The 22804-nt window shown below is 42.6% G+C and overlaps 1 protein-coding gene across 1 annotated transcript in view; it reads right to left on the minus strand.

The window, feature by feature from the left end:
- EFHB (EF-hand domain family member B) overlaps positions 1-20488 on the minus strand; it is a 57673-nt gene extending 37185 nt beyond the window's left edge. Inside the window, exon 1 of the mRNA XM_032409241.1 lies at positions 19565-20488. Within this exon, the coding sequence (XP_032265132.1) occupies positions 19565-20488 (924 nt within the window). The remainder of the gene's footprint in view (positions 1-19564) is intronic.
- Positions 20489-22804: the final 2316 nt, after the last annotated feature.

Raw genomic sequence — 22804 nt, forward strand, 5'->3', positions numbered from 1 at the left:
GCCCAACAGGAGAGTGATTCCTGCGGCCCACGATGAGGCATTGGGTTCTAGGACTGAGAGTGTGAGCGGTATACAGTGATTGTTAGGGCAAGAGGATGGGGTGGCACTGCGTGACAAGGAAATCCGGATGTCACTGCACTGTTTGAGGCTCCACCACCCATTGGACCATTGTTTCATTCCCGGCCAAGTTGCCACCCAGGACTCACATCCCCAGGCTTGTGAGCAGAGCTGGGGGCAGGTGTTTGGCTGTTGAGGTGTAGGGCCCCTAGAGATGTAGATATCTACCAGCCGGTAGCCTGAGTGAGGGCCATGGTAGGAACACCATCTATGAGGCTCCCAGGAGGTATCAAGAAGCTGGCATTCAACAAAACGGAGGTCAAACTTTGGTGTGTACCCATCCCAGGTGGAAGAAGTCAGTGGGGGCGCTGGTGTGGGATTGAGGGGGATAAGCTGGAAAGTCCATTTGCCAGTAATGGTGATACAAGAGTTTGCCCCCCTTGCCTGGCCAAGCAAGCTAGAGGCAGTGAGGAGGAACAGCACACCAGGTAGCAGAAGACCAGGACTGACTGGGGCCAGGAAAACCATGGTGAAATGCACTCAGGAGTAAACAGCAGAGGGCCAGTAAAAGTGGGATCTATGACCCTAGGTAGAGGGAGCCATCATGGCTAACCCGTCAGCAGATGAAACCTGTGGACAAGTAAATGCAGTAATACACCCAAGGGACACACAATAAGCAATGACAATAGTAAGCCTCTGGGGGAAAGTCCTGGCATCATCCACCATCCCTTTTCAGTCAGGGTGGCCCCCTCAGCCATGGCCTATTCCTTTTCCTTTTTAGTGTAACTGGGCGGAGGGACTTCTTCCGGGGGTGTAAGGGCCATGGTGAGGGAAGGGGCTCTGTCTATGTCCTCACTGGCTGCAGTCTTGGCTGCCTCATCTGCCAGATAATTTCCCCACACTATGGGGTCGTCTCCTTTCTGGTGTCCCTTACAGTGCAGGATTGCTACTTCCTTTGGAAGCCAGATGGCTTCGAGGATTCTCAGTAACTCCTCCTTGTTCTTGATAGCTTTTCCTGCTGCAGTTGGGAGGCCCCTTTCCTTGTAGATGGCTCCATGTATACGTACAGTAGCAAAGGCATACAGAGAGTCAGTATAGACATTGACTCACTTGTCTTCACTGAGGGTGAGGGCTTGGACTAAGGCATATAATTCAGCCCATTGGGCTGACCATCCAGCTGGTAATGCCTTAGCTTCTAGGACTTCAGTGGTTGTGGTTACAGCATAACCCGCTTTCCGGGCACCCTCTTGTAGGTACTGTTTTGAGGGTGACCCGCGGGTTTTCACAGAGCAGCCCTTGGTATTGTGCTAGCCGAGAGTTGGAAAGGAAGCGGTGTCCCTGTGCGTTCATGAGGGACACAACTGCATGAGGGACCTTGATGTTAAGTTCTTGCCCCAGGGTAAGTTTGTCCACCTCCTTGATGAGTAGGACTGTGGCTGCCAGTGCCCTGAGGCACGGTGGCCATCCCGCTGCCAAGGGGTCCAGCTTCTTTGACAGGTAAGCAACTGGCTGTTGCCAGGATCCAACAGTCTGGGTGAGTACCCCGAGTGTTATTTTTTCCTTTTCATGCACAAAGAGATTGAAGGGTTTTTCTATATCTGGTAGGCCCAGGGCTGGAGCCTGCCCCCAGGGTGGTCTGTATCTTTGTGAAAGCGGCTTCTGCTTCCTCAGTCCAGGCAGGGTTTTCTTGATCTGGTCCCCCTAAGAGATCATAAAGGGGTCTTGCTATTGCCGAGAACCCAGGGACCCAGATGCGGCAGAATCCTGCAGGCCCCAGGAATTCTTTTAGGCCCCTTTTTGTCTGGGGCTGTGGCAGGGAGATGATGACCCTTTTCCTCTCTGACCCTAGTTCTCTTTTCCCTTGGGTGAGGAGGAAACCAAGGTATCGAACCTGTTGTTGGCAGATTTGTGCCTTCTTCCATGAGACTCGGTATCTCGAGTCTGACAGGAGCTGTAGGCGGGCCTTTGTGCCTTTTGTGCAGTCTTCTTGTGTGTCACTGGTGAGGAGGAGGTCATCCACATACTGGAGGAGGGTGCATCGTGTGGCCTTTCTTGGGAAGCTGGCGAGGTCCACGGCCAGTGCTTCCCCAAAGAGGGTTGGTGAGTTTTTAAACCCCTGCGGGAGGCGCGTCCAAGTCAGTTGCATCTGGCACCCTGTATCAGGTTCAGACCATTCAAAGGCAAACAGTGGCTGGCTCTGGGGAGCTGAGCAGAGGCAGAAGAAGGCATCCTTCAAATCTGGGCAAGTGAACCATCTGGCTGACCCTGGGATTTGGCTGAGGAGGGTGTATGGATTCGGGACCACTGGGTACAGAGAGATGGTCACCTTGTTGATGGCCCACAGGTCTTGAACTGTTTGGTATCCCCCTCCTGGCCTCTTGACTGGCAGGAGTGGCAATCAGGCTGATAAAGGAATTCATGTTGGACCCTGTGGCCCCTGAGTTCGCACTAGCAAGCCTGGCAAAAGGGCTGTTATATTGCCCACGTCCCGGTGGCTCCAAGGATGGTCACAGTCCTTTTGCTGAAAGGGGCCACTGGTGAGATGACAACAGAGTGCTCAGCCCCAGTATCAACCATAAAAGTCACTGGTTGCCCCCCCCACCTTCATTCTGACCGTGGGCTCATGGGGGCCAAGGAGGAAAGAGCCTGGTCCCCCTCAGTCTGAGTCCATTCCCACAAGATCTATGAGGTCCTCCTCTTGGGGTTCTTCCTTGTAGTGGCTGGGCTTTTGAGCCTTTCCCCAGTTGGGACACTCGTTTTTCCAATGCCCTTTCTCTTTACAGTAGGCACATTGATCCCTTGCCAAGGGGGTTCTGGGCTTCCCCCCTTTCAGTGGTTGGGGTCTCCCCGTCTTTGTGTTGTCCTTTTCTTTCAGGGTGGTGGCTAGGAGGCTGACCTTCTTTTTCATCTTTTTGTTGGCTTCCTGTTCGGCTGCGACCTCCCTGTTCATGTAGACCTTACTGGCAATCTCTATTAGCTGGGTGATGTTCATCCCGGCGAAACCCTCTAGTTTCTGAAGTTTTTTTTTTCTGATGTCTGGGGCCGCTGAGCCACGAAGGAGGTGTTTACCATCTGTTGGCTTTCCTGTGCCTCGGGGTCAAATGAAGTGTGTATCCTGTAGGCTTCACATAGTCTTTCATAGACTCGGGGGACTCCCCTGGTTGTTGAGTTACCGAGGATACCTTAGTCATGTTCACGGGTTTCTTAGCTCCTGCCCGGATTCCCCGGAGGAGGGCCTCCTGGTACCGGTGGATGTGGGCCTGTCCCTCAGTTGTGGTGAAGTCCCATGCTGGGCGCTCTTCAGGTGCGGCCATATTAGCCCAGGCAGCAGGGTCAGTGACTCCCGCTGGTGCATGCTCTTTCAGGTAATGCCGTGCAACTCTCATTACTCTCTTCCTTTCCTCTTGTGTTAAACAGGGTGCGGAGTAACTGTTGGCAGTCTTCCCGGGTTGGCCGATGAGTCTGGAAAAGGGATTCTATGAGGTCTACCATGGCCTGTAGTTTCTCAGAGTAGGATGGGGTGTTATGTTTCCAGTTGAGGAGGTTGGTGGTGGAAAAGGGCTGATAATACATCATGGAACGGCAGGGTTGGACCGTCCCATCTTCATCATGCCTCTCGTGTTCCCACGTCTCTCATACTGGCATTTGGAGGGCACTTGCGCCCAGCCCGGGACACAGCCTGGTTGCTGGTCCTGGAGAAAGTGGATCCTTTGGGCTTGGGGGTGCCAGTGGATCCTCTGGGCCTGGGGGTGCCTGTGAAACTGATGCCGGTGGAGTGTCTGGAGCTGAAGGGCCAGGTGTAGATGGTCTTGGGGGTATGTACGGTGGGGGCAGGATCAGTTCATCCTTGGGATCTCCGGCTAGGATTTGTGGAGACTGGGGCTTTTGCTGATTTTCTTTAGGTCACTTGGATGAGGTGATTAAGACCCTGGCCTGTCCCCCCTATTGCAAGCCAATCACACCCAGGGGGGAAGGGTCTGAGCAATTCCTAGTCAGGAGTCAATGTACGGAGACTGGTCAGGGTTTCCTGGTTCTCCTGTTACAACTCGCCATACTTAACGAATCATTGGGATATCCAATGTCCCTTCTGAAGGCCACCTGACATCAAAGGTGGGCCATTCCAATTCAAATAGGGTTCTCAACTTGCCAGGGTTCATCCTGACTCCATAGTCTCCCAAAAACCCCTTCTTGAAATTTTTGATCATGGTCTCTAGAAACTTAGGTTTACTCTGCCCTGACCCCATGGTGATGTCCCGTGCGATGGTGCAGAGACAGACAAGGGGGCTGCCTCCTGAGGTGAGGAGACCAATCAGATGCCCGTCTGGCCATGTCCCAAAGGAGCTTAGGTGAGGCTTAGCCATAGCAGTCTCAGTGTTGTGACTTACGATCAGAAACTATGCCGATGCCACCATAGACATTCACCATAGAATTGCAGACGGGACCACTCAGACTCCGTAGGTTCCTGGGGACCTTAAGGGTGCCCGCCCATGGAGTCACAGAATCAGTCTGCTTGAGCAAGCCAGGTCGGACTGCACATTCACTCACACATTCACACTCCAGAAGTTATTACATTCCCTCCCTGGGAATCCCTACCTGTGAGACCTCTAAGAGGTCTCTGGGAGGTGATCAGGCTCCCCTTCCACCCCGGTGGGCCTGTCTGGGTCCTGGAGCCCCAGGCCTTACTGGAATCTGACGTCAGGACCAGGTCCTCACCTGCCAAGTCTCCTCAAGTCTGGCAGGAACAGCAGAGCGCGACCTTCTGTCACTGCCCCACCATTGTCCTAAACCGGTGGCAACAATGGGCCAGTGCGGGTTTCCTGGTCGGGGAACCAAATGTTATGGAACCTGGACTGATCGCCCAATGGAAGAACCAAGCGGCACTCAGAGATCTTGGAGGATAGGAGGTTTATTTACTCCGGCGGGCTCAGAAGAGAGTGGTCTCCAAAGGTCTGAGCCCCGAGCACAAACAAAGGGGGCAATTTATACACTTCTACTTCCACATACTTGGCACTTTTGGCACGTGCGCAAAGCGGGGCAGGGAGAAGAACCTGGATGAGCCCCGGGGCAAGGACTGGGACTCTCTCGCTGGCTCAGTCGGCCATCTTAGGACACAGATTTTCCTTAGCAATACAACTACATTATGTGAAAAAAACTTTGTGTAAAAAAGGAAAGGGACTGTGTTGTAAATTGGGCTAAAGCAGAGTACAGAAAAGGGAGGAGAGATACAAGTGATTTTTAAATCAGCTAAAAATTGTAAGAAATCTCAGAGATATCAAGGAACATAAAGTCTCTCCTGCTATGCCTGTTATGGGAGCTCCAGGCATTCTTTTAAATATCCAAAGGAAAGATGGCCTCATTAGGCCGAAGAACATGGGAATACTCAGGCAGCTGCTTATGTGGGTGATAGATACAAGGAAGAATGGATTAATTGATGGATCAATCAGTCCATGGCCTGATAGATAATTCTATTTGGCTTTCACCAGCTTCCCTTCCAAGTGTTTGACAGTAGATATTCTAGGTTTTCATCATTGTAAACATTTTTTGGACATAAATGCCCTTGGTAATCCTCATAGAGTTGCCCACATGAAAAGCAATTTGACTACAAATCAGTAGCTGTGAGTAGGTTGATGTCCTCATGCCATTTGACTGGGGACACAGAAATGGAAGCCATTATGTCTGATTTCTATCTACAGTGTCATAATATGTCTGACAAGTCTCCCCCACCCCACCTCAGTCATGTCTTTTTACTTCAGTTGTTCTCAAGGATACCTGTTCACCGATTTGAGGTATGAAGGGTAGCAAAATAAGGATTATTGTGAGCTGATTATTCTAAGAAACAGCAGATGAGAAAGAAGTGCTGAAAATAAGAGTAGAAGTTACCCTTCATATTTACATTTTACAAAGGAAATCATTTGTAAAGGTGTCTAACTCTCTGTACCAGGAAGAAAAAGATGACTCTAAGTCTCCAATCTTATCAGTGGAGAAGAAATGACTTAAATCTGCATAACAAACTTTACCCTTGTTTACCATGTTTTTCCTGGCAACCTCCCATAACTGACTTCCCTTTGCCCCGACATCTTTCTTTTGTCTTTAAATTAAGATGGTATTTAAGGAGGTGGCTTGGGCCATCTTGGGAATTATATCCCATATGCATGAAGTATATATATTTAAAAACTTCTGTTTGTTTTTCTCTAGCTCATCTGTCTTTTTTTTTTCTTAAGATTTTATTTATTTATTTGAGAGAATGAGAGAGAGAGAGAGCCCACAAGAGGGGGGGAGCGGGAGAGGGAGAAGCAGACTCCCCACTGAGCAGGGAGCCCAATGCAGGACTCGATTCCGGGACTCCAGGATCATGACCTGAGCCAAAGGCAGTCACTTAACCAACTGAGCCACCCAGGCGCCCTCTAGCTCATCTGTCTTTTATGACAGAAGGTCTCAGCCACAAACTCAGAAAGGTAGAGAGAAAATTATTTTTCCTCCCCTATAGTTTCTCCACCGAGCGCCACACACAAATATGTTTTTTTTCTTCATAGCCTACATTTTGAATCTGGCTATCCCAAACATACTCTCCAAGTTTGGTGAAAATTTGTTGTGTCATTTTTCATGTGGTCCACTAAGAGGCAAACAATGAAATTGTGTTTTATTTATATAGACATAAATTAAGCACACTATTATAAATAGGCAGATAGTTAAATAAATTATGGTATCATCAAATGATATACTGTTATAGAATCATTTAAAATGATGTATATAAATAATTTTGAATAGTATAAAAATGTTCATGCCATAATGGGAATTAAAACAAAGATGTAAATTTGCATCATACAAACACACAGAATCACATCTCTGTATGCAGCAGTACACACAGAACACATAGACAAAAAGTTGCTAGTTGTGATTCTATTTGAGAGGTGAGATTACAAGTGACTTATTTTCTTCTTTGTACTGTTCTCAATATTTTATTACCATGTATTGCTCTTTTATAAAGCAAAAGAAAGCAATAAAATGTTACCAAAAAGTCTATAATCAACATCAACTAGAAGAAAAACAGCAGCAAGAGCACTAGAAACTAAAAATGATAATCAAGTACATCCAGACCCAAGACAGAGTTTAGGAGCAGCTTTCATGGCCACCTTGAATTCTACTTCTGAACTCTAAAAGGTAGCCTAGGGTGATCCTAATGACCTCCCTAACCTGAGAAGGAGAACAATGATCTTCCTGGAGACTTTCTGTTGCCACGGGGGGTATCAGGATCCAGCCAAGAAATGCAAACAAACATTAAGTGTAACCCTATCCCCTAACAAGCCATAAAACACACTCTCTAGTACTGTGAACTCCTAGCAGGGACCTCTTCTTGCACCACCAGGGATGGGTAGACCTCCTTAGCACTGTTTCCCAAACTTTAGTCCCATGAACACTTACAGTCAATGGATATATTTTTTTAAATTCTGCTGGCAAAAACTTGGGAAATGTTGGATTACTAATGTACATTTTAAATCTCAAAAGGAAGGATCATTTAGTGATTTCCCGTTATTTGACCTTGGAGGTTTTATTTATCTGTGACACTAAACTAACCTTGCATGAAAAGCCATATAGGAAACCCCAGCTGGAGTTTCATTTTTCTCAGTGTTTCTACTACTGACCTCATTTATAAAAATTAAAGTCATATTTTCCAAGGTTGGCAAGCAAAGAAAAATCTCCATATAGGTAAGACAATGGGTTTTTGATAACATAAATCTTGTCCTCTTTCTCTTAAAGATTTCTTTCCAACTACTCTCTCTCAACCACAGAATGATTTTAGAAGAAGAAGTGCTGCACCCTTAATTCTTGGGTTCAAACTTACATTAATGCCCCACAATATAACTAAGGCCAGCCTGGAATAAACACTTTAATAATTACTAGTAGACTCTTCTTTTTTTTTTTTTTAAGCTTTTTTTTTAAGACATCTTTTTTTTTCTTTTTTTTAAAGATTTTATTTATTCATTTGACAGAGAAAGACACAGCGAGAGAGGGAACACAAGCAGGGGGAGTGGGAGAGGGAGAAGCAGGCTTCCCGCTGAGCAGGGAGCCCAATGTAGGGCTCAATCCCAAGACCCTGGGATCATGACTTGAGCCAAAGGCAGACACCCAACGACTGAGCCACCCAGGTGCCCTACTAGTAGATTTTTCTAAGGAGAGAGAGAGAGGAAGATAAAGTCTCAAACCCAGGGAAGAAAAAAGAAAACAAACTGTTTTACAAAACATATTCATCTACATCTTTGGGGTTCCTGCAGCAAGGACTCCCTACCTGATTTATCACTCACCTCCATATAGTATTGTTTTGGCACCTATCACCCAGAAGGATGAGCCCATGCACCCCCAAGTTCAAGTCAAACATTTATACATGATACAGATACAGGAAGGATGCCATCTTGTCTGGCTCAAAAGCGTTAGAAGAATGAATGCCTGTTGTTATTTTCTTTCTTTCTCTTTTTCCAAATTAACTTTTGTCTAAGTAATACATGCTCTTTGTTCAAAAATCAAAGGGTTGTAATAAAAAACAGCATTTCCCTGACCCATTTGTACCTAGTCCTACTTTCTAGAGCCAACTGTCTTCTATACTTTCAGCCATTTCTTCTGATATTTGTCTTTATATTTCTAAACCCTTATACTGCTATATATTGATTACTTTTAGACGATATTGCTACCCCTTTATGGTGAAGAAGGTTGTAGCTCTCTTACACCATCACTACTTCCCCTCTCTCATCCTCAGTATGGGTACATCACACTTTCTGATAAAGCCAATGGTGTTTATGTTATCATAACTGTTCACTGTTGAACCAAGAAGGTATATTATATATCATATTATATTATACCATGTTATGTTATATTAGTTTTTCCTAATCATTGCCCTTGCATTTGCTTTGTTTTTTAATGTGTCTATTTCTAAATTTTTCCAAATGCTCCAACTGATATGTCAAATTTCTAGAGTGTTTTTGTTTGTTTTTAATAAACCCTCTCCTATAACCCTTCCTCCTCCTGCTTTAATCTTAGCTGGTTGCTTTTAGGTCTGGTGCAGAGCTCTTGTCCTGGGAATTTTTCCTTTGCCATTCTTCAGAGGTAGATTGCCCATTCCCTAAATCCCAACTATTCCTCCTTTGGGCTTATATCCCCATTTCACTGAAGTAAATTCTTTAGTCATTTCCCAAGAAAGAATGCATAAAAAGCCAACTTCTGATTCTTTTCATCTATTAAAAAAAAACACAACAGGCTCAAAATGGAGCCACTTCTGCTTAGCCCCATGTCAGCAAACTAGGACTCGATGCCTAACCTAATTGCAGTCTCAGCCATTCCCAGGAATGGAATTTTAAATCAATCAGTCTGGAATTTCCTGATCAACACTACTGAGGTCATCTGCTTGATAGACCCCACCCTTTCCCAAAGAAAGGTGACCTTGCCTGTAATAATCCTGTCTCTTTATTAATGACTTCCTTGTCCCCACCCCCTTCTGCTTATAAAAACCTTCCATTTTGTACAGCTCCTCGGAGCTCTCTCCCACTTAGTAAAGGGGATGCTGATTGATTCATGGATTATTGAAAAAAGCCCGTTAGATCTTCAAATTTACTCAGCTGAATTTTTTTTAACAGATTCCTGAAAATATCTTTATCCTATCCTTGTATTTGGTTAGTAGTCTGGTTAGGTATAAAATACGAAGTAGCAAAACATTTCCTCAATTTTGAAGGCATTATGACAAAGTCCCTTAAGAGGTGGTCTGGGGGGCACCTGGGTGGCTCGGTCAATTGTGTCTGCCTTCGGCTTAGGATCAGGTCATGATCCCAGGGTCCTGGGATCAAGCCCCGGGTCAGGCTCCCTGCTCAGTGGGGAGCCTGCTTCTCCCTCTCCCACTCCCCCTGCTTGTGTTTCCTCTCTCGCTGTGTCTCTCTCTGTCAAGTAAATAAATAAAATCTTAAAAAAAAAAAATTGATCCTCCATTCCCTTAAAGTCTCTTGCAAACAGAAAAGTGAAAGAGCCCCAATATATCCCACAGCTATTATGTAGATTCTCAGTTTTTTATTTTATTTTTTTAAAATATTTTATTTATTTATTTGACGGGGGGAGGGAGGGAGCACACAAGCAGGGGGTGTGGCAGGCAGAGGAAGAAGCAGACTCCCTGCAAAGCAGGGAGCCCGATGTGGGGCTTGATCCCAGGACCCTGGGATCATGACCTGAGCTGAAGGCAGACGCTTAACCGACTGAGCCACCCAGGCGTCCCGAGGTGGTCTTGCTATTTAGAAGTCTAATGCAGTTCTGAATTTTGTTCCATTATATGTGACTTTTTTCCCCTTTGGAAGTATTTAGAATCATCTCTATATCCCTAGTTTTCAGAAATTTCACAGTGATCCATGATATGGGTCTTCTTTCCTTCATTTGGAATTAACTCCTTGCAATCTTGATTTGTATCCTAAATTCAAAGAAATTTTGCTGTATTTCTTTGATAATTTTCTCTACTTCATTTAATCTAGTCTCTCTTTCTGGACCTACTCTTAATCAAATGTATCTGAATATTTCTAATCTTTGTTTTAATGTCTGGGAAATGTCTTTGATTTCGTCTTCCTGATTTCATTGAATTTTTAGACTATATTTAGTTCTGAAAAGTTCTGTCCTTTTAAAAGTTGCCATCTTGTTTTATGGATGCAACATCTTTTATCTCTCAAGTAATCTTTTCTGTTTACATTTTCCTCTGTTCCCTCTGTGTTTGTGTGTTTACTTTTAGCTTGTTTTGGCCCCTTGCTTTCAAGCTGGAGTCTGATCATTATGTTAGAAAGTTGGGCACTACAAAGATGATTAGTAGTTCGGTGTGTGTGTTGCAGGACTTGTTGAATCTTGGGTTTTCCTATAAGGTGATCAGATGATGAGGCAGCCTTTATTTTGGTGGAATTCCCAGTATCATTTTTTTTCCTCTAGACTATTCAGAATTTTCAGAGAATAGAAATAATGGTAATAATAGTTGACAATTATAGAGCACAGAGCAATGTGCTGGACATTGTTCTAAGTGTTTTATATGTATTAATTCATTTAGTACTCAGTGATTTCCACAAAGTAGGTGTTACCACCATCTCCGTTGTGAGCAGAATGAGGCAGAGAGAGGCTGAGTGGCAGAATTACACTGCTTAATATACTGGCAGACCCAAGTAGGCTGGCGTTCAAATCTCTACTCTTACTTATGATCCTCCACTGCTTCTATTCATGGCCTACTGGTGAGAGGGCTGGATTTCTTCCTACTGCTGGCCCTCCAGGGGTCTATTGGGAGAGGAAGCTAGGGAAACCGCATTACAGAAAGTACACTTTTACTTATTAATGTCCCATTTTCAGCATGGAACTATACCCCTTACTTATCTTGGCCTTGGCATCTTTGACTATAAAAACTGCTTTGGGAAAATAAATCCACAGATTTGGTGAAAGGGAGTATCTGCTGGTGCAGAGAGGTAGGGAGTCAGGGTAGCATAGGATGGAAAAGTGGAACTAGAAACCCAACTGTGCTGAATATGAACTTTCAACTGATCTTTTGATTTTCAGATCCAAGCTTTGCTATGCTTTCCTTCAAGGGCTGAGCTTCTCGGGGATTATTCCAGGCAAACTAGATCATATATGGTGGAAATTACCACCTGATTTCCTTCAAATTTCGTTTTCTTGGGGTGCCTGGGTGGTTCAGTTGGTTAAGCGAATGCCTTTGGCTCAGGTCATGATCCTGGGGTCCCAGGATCGAGTCCCACATTGGGCTCCCTGCTCAGCGGGGAGTCTGCTTCTCCCTCTGACCCTCCCCCATCTCGTGCTCTCTCTCTCTCATTTTCTCTCTCTCTCAAATAAATAAATAAAATCTTTTTTAAAAAATTTCATTTTCTTCTGTGCTGCAAAATCAGTTGCCATGTCTCCATTTCCTCTTTTCTAAAGTTTATTGAAATTTCTTAACTGTTGTCTCTCTTCTCTATTTCACTTTTCCTTATGGTTTATTATCTTTAAAAAAAAAACTTTAACAGGCATTAAAAATCAGAAAATTAGCATTGATATAATATTAGTATCTAATTTAAGGACACCATTCAAATGTCACCAGTTGCTCCAATATTGTCTTTTATAACAAAAGGAACAAACCCAAGACCATAGTGTGATTGTTTGGTTCCTCTGAGCAGCAGGTACCATGCATAGACATATAAGAGATTTATTAGGGAAAACACCTGTGAAAGATAACGGCGGGGGAGGAGTGAGTAGGGAGAAATTTCAGAGTCTGGCTCATTGGAGTCTGCTCAGGATTCTCTCTCCCCCTCTCCCTCTGTCCCTCTCCCAGCTCACACGCTCATGAACACACACACTCACTCTCTTTTTCTCTCTCAAATAAATAAATAAATAAATAAATAAATAAATAAATAAAATCTTGAAGAAGAAGAAAAAGAAGAAGAGAGGAGGAGAAAGAGCTTCAGACTACCTCACACTTCTGAGAAAATTTTGGCCAGGCCAATGAGACTAAGTTTCCCATTAAAGAAATCCCGTTGGGTGAGAAGAGTCCAGTCCTAGGATCCCTGCCATGCTCAATCACTGGGAGCATCAACGCTGCAATAGCTTCGTGGAGGCAGCAGGAGGAGGCTGCCAGTCGTCGTGCTCCCACAGCAGGTCCTCTTGAAGGGACGTACGAGCCACGCACCTCCATAGCCACCACACCTGCATAGCATTTAGTTGTCACGTCTCTTTTGTCTCCGTCAGTTAGGAACAGCTCCTAATATTTCCTTGTCTTTCATGACCCTGACATTTTTTGAAGACAGGCCAGTTATTTTATAAAATGTCTCTCAGTTTAGGTTACTAGTGTTTTCTTATGATTAAAGTTATACATTTTTGTCAGGGATATCACAGAAACAATGCTGTGTTCTTCTGTCAGGGAGGACACACTGTTAATCTGTCCTATTCCTGATAATGTTAACTTTAGTCACTAAATGAAGGCGATGTCTGCTAGGTTTCTCTTCTGTAAAGTTATTTTTCCTTTGTAATTAATTATTCTATGTAAATATCTAGTTCCTCACCAAACTTTCACCTACTGTTTATTTTTTTTAAAGATTTTATTTATTTATTTGACAGAGAGAGACACAGCGAGAGAGGGAACACAAGCAGCGGGAGTGGGAGAGGGAGAAGCAGGCTTCCCGCTGAGCAGGGAGCCCGATGTGGGGCTCGATCCCAGGACCCTGGGATCATGACCTGAGCCGAAGGCAGACGCTTAATGACTGAGCCACCCAGGTGCCCCTCACCTACTGTTTAATATTCATTGATGATTCTTGCCAAAATCATCACAACTATGGTGATAGCCAAGTGGTGACTTCCTAATTCCATCATTCCATCCATATTTATTAATTGCCGTTATACTACAAGGAAGCTTTCTTTTCTTGCTATTTATTCAATAATTCATGTATTTACATCAGTCTGGAATCATGGATGTCTATTTTACTCAATGGCAATTTTATTCAATGCCCCAAATATAATAGTTTGGTCCACTAATAGCTTTTTCAAGCTTACTTCTGTGCCCCTTTGACACATCTGCATTATTCTTTGAGAATTTTCTTAGTTTTTGGCTCTTAAAGGCGTTCCAAATTCATATTTTAGAGCACCAACCCTAGAGTCAGCCATTCCTTCAGAGTCCTGATTCCTTTTAATACAGAATGGTATTCAAAAATCAAGATCTGGTTTTGGTGTGCTCATTGCTACCAGATAAACATTGCTTCTAGGTCCTCTTAGAGGACAGAGGTAAGAAATGTATGTATGTATACACACACCCACATACTAGCATCTGTATCAATTTTATAATATACTGTTTTGTTAAATACACATAGATACATAGATATGGATTTGGACATGGACATAGATATGCATACCATGAGTTTCCACCAATACCTGCAATTACAATCCAATACAACAGGATTCCTTCTATCCTTCTCCTTTTCATATTGGTAACTTTTTTCTCTATCAGTGAGAAACCTGGCTCCTATTGTCCTCAATATATCCACTTATCTTCTCAGGCCCTCTGTATGTAACCAAATTCCCAACTGCACTGACCACCTCCTCGCTCAGCCACCCCCTTTCTCAGTTCCTAATCACACCAGTCCAGCCTCATTTGGCCACCTCCTCAGTCAGTCCCCACTATTACAGCTTTCAGTGACCATCTCATGTGATTGGTTCCCAAGATTCAAGTCAACTCAGGAAGGTTGATACAGGACATTTTTAACTACTGAAGACCCACTGACCCATAATCATCATGTCACCTTCCTCTCGCCAAACTCAGTGTGGGCTAGCATAATGGTCCCATCTCTCCCACTGGGCCTTGGTCAAGATCACTCTGTTTTACCCATAGATATCCTTAATTCTGAATATCTTGGAGAAAAAGTTAGGAGTGATAACATCAATTTCTTTCTGCTCAGAAGGCCCTGAACCCATTATGCAAATGAAATCACCCACTTCTCAGAATTCTGCAGACATTTGTTCTTTGCGAATTCTGACAAAATAAACATTTTCCCCAAATAGCAATGAGATACTCTTAGTGAATGGGAAAAAATAAGGTTTGCCATTACATGACATTTATCATATTATAAAATCATGTGTCGATTGGTCTCAGGTCTATAGACTTTAAGTGCCTTGAAAGCAGGCATCTTTGTAGCCACAATGCCTAGCATACTGTCTAGTCATTGTAGAAACTATCATTTTTTTAACCTCTATTTGAACCTCTCCTCCCTTTTCCCCCTTTTGCCTCAGGGCTCAATACCGTTTACCAATGCACTTTGTAAGGTTCAGTTGTTCTGTCTAATAAATCAGTGTTTCTGCCATAGTCAGTGCATTAATGGAGATCAAGGGACAGTCTCAGGATATGTTGGAGAAATAACCTTATAGAGATTTTGATCTCTACCAGAGTGCTTTCTGAGAGCCAAGAGTCCTTTTATGGGCTACACGGAGAGGATCTCTTTACCAGAACCTTTTCAATTCTTGAAGGACACTCTAAAAAAATCTCTCTGCAGGCCACCATTTCTTGGAAACTTTTCCTGAATACAGATCCTGTGCTACACCAATGACTGTTTTTCTAGGACTAGAAGGCTTAATGGGGGTCTCATAAATCCTTCACATACAGCCCAACACCAACTTTGGGCAGCAACTTCAAGCAACAACAGGATGAGTGTCCTTCCCATGAGATGTGTCTGCTCTCCTTCCCTCAACACCAGAAAGGCCTCTGACTGAGATGAACTCCCCAATTCCCTGAATACACCCTGATACAAAGCAATTGTCCTCAAGGATTGATTTTAGCAGTCTCTTCACAATAGGAATTTCCATCTGAACACTCCTCACTGGACAACTAAAAAAACTGGGTTTTTCAATTCACCCAAATGCACTTCCTTCCTTTTCTGAGATTGTATGAACTCAGGGGCATCAAATATGTTACTATCTCATCCCTTGGTGAGGATGTTGAGGGATCTCCTGTCTTTCCCCTTTCAGCTGTGTGAATTCTACCAAGCCTACCAAGAAATAGGTAATATACATAATGGATAAACAGTTACAAGCATAAAGACAATTGGAAGTAGGGAAGGCTTCCCAATTCCTTTTATACCAGCATTAGTCTCATACCAAATTCAAAGAAATATGGTATAAAAAGGAAAACTACTGTTCAATCTTACATGGGATCATAGATGCAAAAATACTAGTAAAATACTAGCAAACCAAATCCTGGAATATGTTATAATAATAATGTATCAAAACCAGGTAGGGCTTAGCTCAAAAATATGAAGATGGTTTGCTATTAGAAAATTTTAATTTGGAAAAAATACATATTTCAGCAAATGTGGGGAAAAGCTCTTCAAGGTTCAAACTCTATTCCTAATTTTTAAACATTTTTAGCAAACTGGGAATGACTATAGGTATCCTTAATTTGATATATCAGAAATCTCCAGCAAAAATAATACTTGATAGTGAAACATTAAATCATTCCCATTAAAATTTGAAAAGAGACCTCACTTTGAATATTGCATTATTGATCATAAGCAATTCAATGAGATGGGAAATAGAGGTAGGAGGTATATATCCTGAAGAAGGAAAGACAAAGCATCAATATGATTGCCTACCTAGAAAATCCAAAAGAAATAATTGTTAGGTAGGATGCAGTGGGAAGTTACTCAAATAAGAGGTTTGAAAACTATCAGCAGAAAGGAGGAGGGGAAGGGACAAAAGCAGGAAAGGGATGTGTTGTGTTTTGCAGAACCAACAGTTCCAGCCAAGGAGATGCCCAACTAGGTGTTTAACCTGATAGCCCCTTGCTAGGTGTGTCTCTCCTGGTAACCTCTTACTTGAGCCACTTTGAGCTGAACTGGAGCTGAGGACCTGAGCAGAAGCCCCCCTGAGTTGTCCTGAGGATAACTTTAGTTCATTATAATACTAAGTTCTCCTCCTATGAGCAGAGTCTCTGTCATTTTTTGAACATACAATGTATGCACTAGCATGTTAACATGCTAGGCATGTGCAATTAAACCAAAAATGCATATGCAAGCTCCCTGCCCCCGCCCCCCATACACTGAATAAAAGCTTCCTATACTAACCCCATAGGGAGACAGTGCTTTGAGAGCTATCTCCCTGTCTTCTTACTCGTAACAATAAAAATTCTTTGCTTTCAACATTTCTTTGGGTTGTGCTCAATTTGTTGCACCCCAAGCAACAAACCCCTTGAGTTCACTTACATAATGAGAAGCAATTAAGACTAATAGGAGTTGACTAAGATGACCATATATAAGAATAAGAAAAACAATGAAAACAAACATATGGAACAACTTTCAATCTCATCACAAATCCAATAAGTGTGAATTAAACAATGCCTTACAAATCATTATTAATTTTTAAAATTTAGTGTACAATCTTTTAGGAAGGGATTTGGCAACAGTAACTAGAAAAAGATCCATTCTTTGGCTTCTGCTGAAACTCTATCCTAAGGAAATATTCCAAGACATATAAAAAGATATATACATAAAGATGTTCACAGGCTATTTTTATAGAAAAATCTGGAAAAAAAAATCTAATGTCCAACAAGAGAGGGAGTGAATTAGCTAAAAAATCATATATTGGCTTAAAGAAATATTGTTTTTATCATTAAATGATCTTTTAAAATCTCTGTAATAACACTGAAATTGTATTAAATGATACTTAGTGAAAAATCAAGAAAAACAATTTGTATATTGGGCATAACAACTACATTAAAGCACATTTAGAGAAAAGTGTCACAAGAAATGAAGTATAGTCAAGAATTCAGACTCTTGAGTCTGAAGTTATGACTTCAAATCCTGGGGCTACCACTTCCTAGCTATATGACCTTGGCCTAATTATCTAATTTGTCTAAGTCTCCTCACCAGTAAAATGGAATTTAATAATAGCAGCTGTCTCATAGGATCGTTATGACAGGAAATGAGTTTATACCTGCAAAGCTCCATGAGTAGTGATGTTGATATGGTAAACTGCTAATAAACATTCATGTGAATGCAGCAGAGTACTGGTAGGCATTGTGTTAGGGTGATAAGATTCTGGGTGTTTTCATTCCTATTTCCTAAGTTTTCTAAAATATTATTATTTTTGTTTTATAGTAAAAATGGATATTTAAATATTAAAAATATTATTTCTAGTCCACACTAATCTCTTCTCTTGACTATACCCTAATTCCACTTCCTCCTGTTTATCTAGGATCTGGTTCCACTCATTATTTCCTTTGTGTTATCTCAAACTCCTATACTAATTCACTAAATAATTATATAGATTCCTAAGTGGAATCTTTACTCCCTTCTCTTCACTGTCACACTTCTTAAGGAAAAAACAAAATTCACAATAACTTTCTCCAATTTTAATTTCCCATTACTCTTCAGTATACTGGAATTTGAATTCTCTCTCCATTATGCCATTCTAACAACTTTGCTAATTTCCTTCGTGTCCAAAACTAATTAATCTTCATCCCTTTACCCTATCACAGGTGTTTTAACACTGCTAGTCACTTTCTCCTTGAAACTGTCTTCCCTGTCCTATTACACTTAGAAAGGAGGATGTGAGAGGAGGAGGAAGCACAGGTTTTAGAATTGCCTCTGTTGGAAACCAGAAGCTGGTAGCTGCCCATGTTTGAGATCAGGTCTGAAGCCATAGACTGCAGAACCAATCCAGAAAGAAGAAGCAGCCATGGTCAAGTGAAAGAGTGTGGCTGGGGAAATCCAATAAGGGAACCAGAAAGCAAAGTGGGTCAAAGACAAAAGAACCCCTGAGTCCCAGAGATACTTTTCCTGGAGCCCAACATGGGGCTTAAACTCGCAACCCTGAGATAGAGACTTAAACTGAGATCACAAGTCGAAGGCTTAACCAACTGAGCCACCCAAGTGCCTCTGGATGGCAATTTTTAACAATATCATCTCCTACAAAGCTTTCAAAATTGCGCTCTCCTCTCTATTCTTTCTAATTCTACATTAATTTTCATCCATAGTTACTTGGATAAAGCCTTCTAACTTTTTCCTGTCATCCAATATTGCCCCCTTCCAGTCCACCATTACTGCTGATATCAAAATTATCTTTCCAAAAGGCAAATTTTATCCACCATTGCTTCTGTTTCCGTATGTTTTACCCCTGCATTCTGGACGTTTAGATTTCTTCCACATATTTCTTTTTCATCTGTATCTCTTAACACCATGCTGGATAAAAAGAGTTGCTTATATTTCTCAAATACAAGAAACTTTGGTTATGTTCTCTGCCTTTCTTTGCCAAAAGTGCTCCAATCTTTTTTTCCATCTGACAAATTAGTTCAAATGAGCTCAAATATTTCTAAATTAGCTCAAATATTACTTGCTCTGCAAAGCTTTTCCCATCTCCTTCAAACAGAGCTGCCCAATCTTTCCACTGAGCTCTGTTCTTAGAGTATATTTCTATTAAGGAAGAATCACATTTGTTTTCTATTCATTTGGAAACCGATACATTTATTTAGTTATCGATCTCTAACATTAGAATGAGTATCTAAACCTGGCGTGTATGGATAATGTATTTTTTGTTGTATATTGCCCTGTATCCACCAAAACGGCCACCACCACCACAAGTCTTTGCTGAAAGAATGAGTAACTCACAGAATAAATAATCAATTTTTTTCTTTTTTCCTTCATTACATGACTACTAGGATACAACATGTATCTTGGTGAAAGGGTTGAGGAAATGCAGTTTGATAAATAAAATGAAGGTCAAAGGAGAAAGGCAGGAGAAATCAAGAGGAACCACCAGTGTGCACAAAAACAAAGCTGACATCTAGGAAGGGAGGCAAAGAATGAGAAGAGATCAGACAAAATGAAAGCTGGAAAGAATCCAATGGGACAAGGAATATCAGAAGCTCAGTGAAATCTCTGCAATTTGACTCCATGAATCCAAACAAGTCCCATCAGTTTATCATCTTGATAAAGACACAGATATACAGAGTTCTTAGGGAAAGTACTAGAAAAAAACTTACACTTGGCCAGCAAGGCATCCGATCAAAAAATTTCCCAGAGTATATGGGTCTGATGCGATCTGGAGGTTCTACTCCTGGTTCAGTGTTTTCAGCCTCCTTTCTCTCTTCAGGTTGTTGGGCAAACTGGCTCTCAGAAGGTTCTACCACCAAGCCTATTTGGGGCCCTGTATTATCTGGCTCTTCTAGTTTGGGTAGACCAGTGTCCACCTCAACAGGAGGCTTCATCTCTGCACGGGGCTTCATCACCACACAGGTCTCTTTTCCCAGTTCCTGTCTAGGTTCCATATCCAAAGTAGGCTCCTTCCCCAGTGAAGCCCCTAACCCTTCAGAGGAACCAGCCACAGAACCTCTCCTGCTCCCTAGAGCCTGTGGACTTTCGCATACCATGCCCAAGTGAGGCTGTATTATCCTTCCAGAACACCTTCCCAGAAGACACTCATTTTCTAAGCCCATTCTTCCTGGCAACATACCTAGAGAAGATTTTGTTTCCTGGGTGGCTGAGACCCCAGAGACTCCTAAATTACTCCTCTCCAGGAGGGTCCTAGAAAGATTCTGTCTTTTTAATTTCATTTCAAGCTCCTCGCTCAATGGAGATTTTGTTTCTGGTGATGCTATCCTCTCCTCAAATTTATTACTACCCAGGAGGCTCTCCCTACATGAAGAATCTTCTTTTCCTAATCCCACTCTGAACCTTAACTCCGTGGGAGATTTTGTTCCCATGAGGACCCCCCTCTCTCCTAAGTCATCCTTTCCTTCGTGGGTGAGACCAACCTCCATGCTCTGGGGAGATTTCCTCTCAGACACCCTCATTCCTCCAGCAGCACTCATCTCTAAGGGGAGAGCTGTACCTGTCTCAAGGGAAGTTCCTAATCCCTTGTGGTGCCCCAACCCTTTAGGGGACCCTACTCTCACGAAAGAACACATCTCCACTCGAACTCCCTGCCCACAGCTTTCTGCCTACCAATTCACACCTAGCGGAGTTCACCGACAAAAAGCAGATGACGGTCTGTTTACCGGGTTACCTAGGAAACAGGGGCGTGGCTTGGCGCGCAATTGTTTCATCAGCCTGGTCCCTGCCGATTTCTCCCACTCTGTCTCTGTCCGTTTCTCTCCCTCTCCTTTCTCTCCCCTTTCTCCTTCTTTCTCTCCTTTCCTCCCTCTCTTCTCTTTTCTTCCTCCTTCCTTACTAGATCTGGAGGGCAAGAAAACTTGAAGGACGTGGTCTTGGGCACTAGAGAAAATGCTCACCAACTTCTCTTTGGTTTCCCAAGCAACTCAGTCCCCCTGGGATGGGTTTAGCCATGTGCTTCCTCCTGGTCACTGGCCTATTAATTTTACTGGCGATCAGGGAATAAGTAGCCATTTTTCTGGTGGTGACCATCAATTTTAGGTCCTTCCTTGTGCACGTACCTGTGTACTACATGTATTTCTTTTAGCCTAAAGAACTACCTTGAATTCTGTGAAATTATATTTGGTACCTGTGGTACAGAAACAGTCTTTGAGAACATTTACACTTTAATAACTAGGCTTCAAATAGCATTTAAATATATTAAAGTTTGAGATGTATTACACAGTAATGCATACCGACTTTTAAAATACTGTGGCAGGGCGCCTGGGTGGCTCAGTCGTTAAGCGTCTGCCTTCAGCTCAGGTCATGATCCCAGGGTCCTGGGATCGAGCCCCATTGGGCTCCCCGCTCCACGGGAGGCCTGCTTCTCCCTCTCCCACTCCCCCTGCTTGTGTTCCCTCTCTCGCTCGCTCTCTCTGTCAAATAAATAAATAAAATCTTTAAAAAATAAAATAAAATAAAATACTGTGGCAAACTCAAACTCCTTTTAAGCATGGGATTTTTTAAAAAATATTTTATCTATTTGAAAGAGAGTGTGTGAGATAAGGGTGAGGAAGAGAGGGAGAAGCAGACACCCCACTGAGCAGGGAGACTTATGCAGGGATCTACCCCAGGACTTCAGGATCCTGACCTGAGCCAAAGGCAGAGGTTTAACTGACTGAGCCACCCAGGGGTTCCAAGGATGGGATTTTCTTTAAGTTGGTGTTACACCTTTGTCAAGTTTTAAGTTTATTTATTTATGTATTCTCTTCACCTAGGGTGGGGCTTGAACTCACAACCCAAAAGTCAAGAGTTGCATGCTCTTCAGACTGAGCCAGCCAGGCAGTCCCCTTTGTCAGGTTTTAATGAAAGTGTATTTGGTGAATATTTGTCATGTTCTACACATACAGGGGATACAGAGCACCTAGCTTAGAATCTGAATGGAATTTATAGGATTCCAGGCTTTTAGAAACTATGAAAAACTTGTAAAATTAAAATTTTTTTTTAAATGCTTAGGAGAGGGGTCCCTGGGTGGCTCAGTCGTTAAGGGTCTGCCTTCGGCTCAGGTCATGGTCTTAGGGTCCTGGGATGGAGCTCCACATCGGGCTCCCTGCTCGGCGGGAAGCCTGCTTCCCTGCTTGTGTTCCCTCTCTCGCTGTGTCTCTCTCTGTCAAATAAATAAAATCTTTTTAAAAAAATGTTTAGGAGATATTATTTCACATTTGAAAAAAATTGTATACTGTAATTTTCAGATAATTAATATATTCTTCTTCCCCTAAGCATTTAAAATGACTTGATAGCATGTAAATGAAGCATGTCTATGTATAAGCATTCATTAAATTCTTTCATTTTACAAAAAACTACTGAGTACCTACTTTGGGTCAGTGCTAGGAATATTTGAAATATAAGCTAATCACTATCCCTTGGAACTTATATTCCAGTAGGGATAGATAACCATCAAGTAAACCAATAAATAAGATCATTTCACATAGTGACATGTGTAGTGAAGAAAACAATACTTTGATATGAAGGAATGCTACTTTAGAATTGGTGGGCTTAGAAGTTACTTGAACTGAGGCTTGCATTAAGCCCTGCAAAGACATAAACTTTTTAAACATGACTAGCTCAAGTTCCCATAGTCTTTTTCTCCATTGCCTTGGCACCATACCTACAATTCCTTAAGTTAGAATTACCTTTAGGTTTGTCTCAGAGAGTTCCAGTTACAAGAATATTTACCAGTCATTACCATCTTTGATTCATTCTTCAACTACACAATAGTGGAAAGATTTCTTGGAGAAGGTAGAAGATGTATGGTAAGAGTGCTGGGGATGATAGATGCAAAGTGCTGGGAATTTGTGAGTGGGTGTTTAGAGATTTGAGAGCAAAGGAAGCACTGAGGGCTGTGTTCAAGT

Source organism: Phoca vitulina, unplaced genomic scaffold, assembly GCF_004348235.1.
Source record: "Phoca vitulina isolate PV1807 unplaced genomic scaffold, GSC_HSeal_1.0 scaffold10, whole genome shotgun sequence".
NCBI classification, from domain to species: Eukaryota; Metazoa; Chordata; class Mammalia; order Carnivora; family Phocidae; genus Phoca; species Phoca vitulina.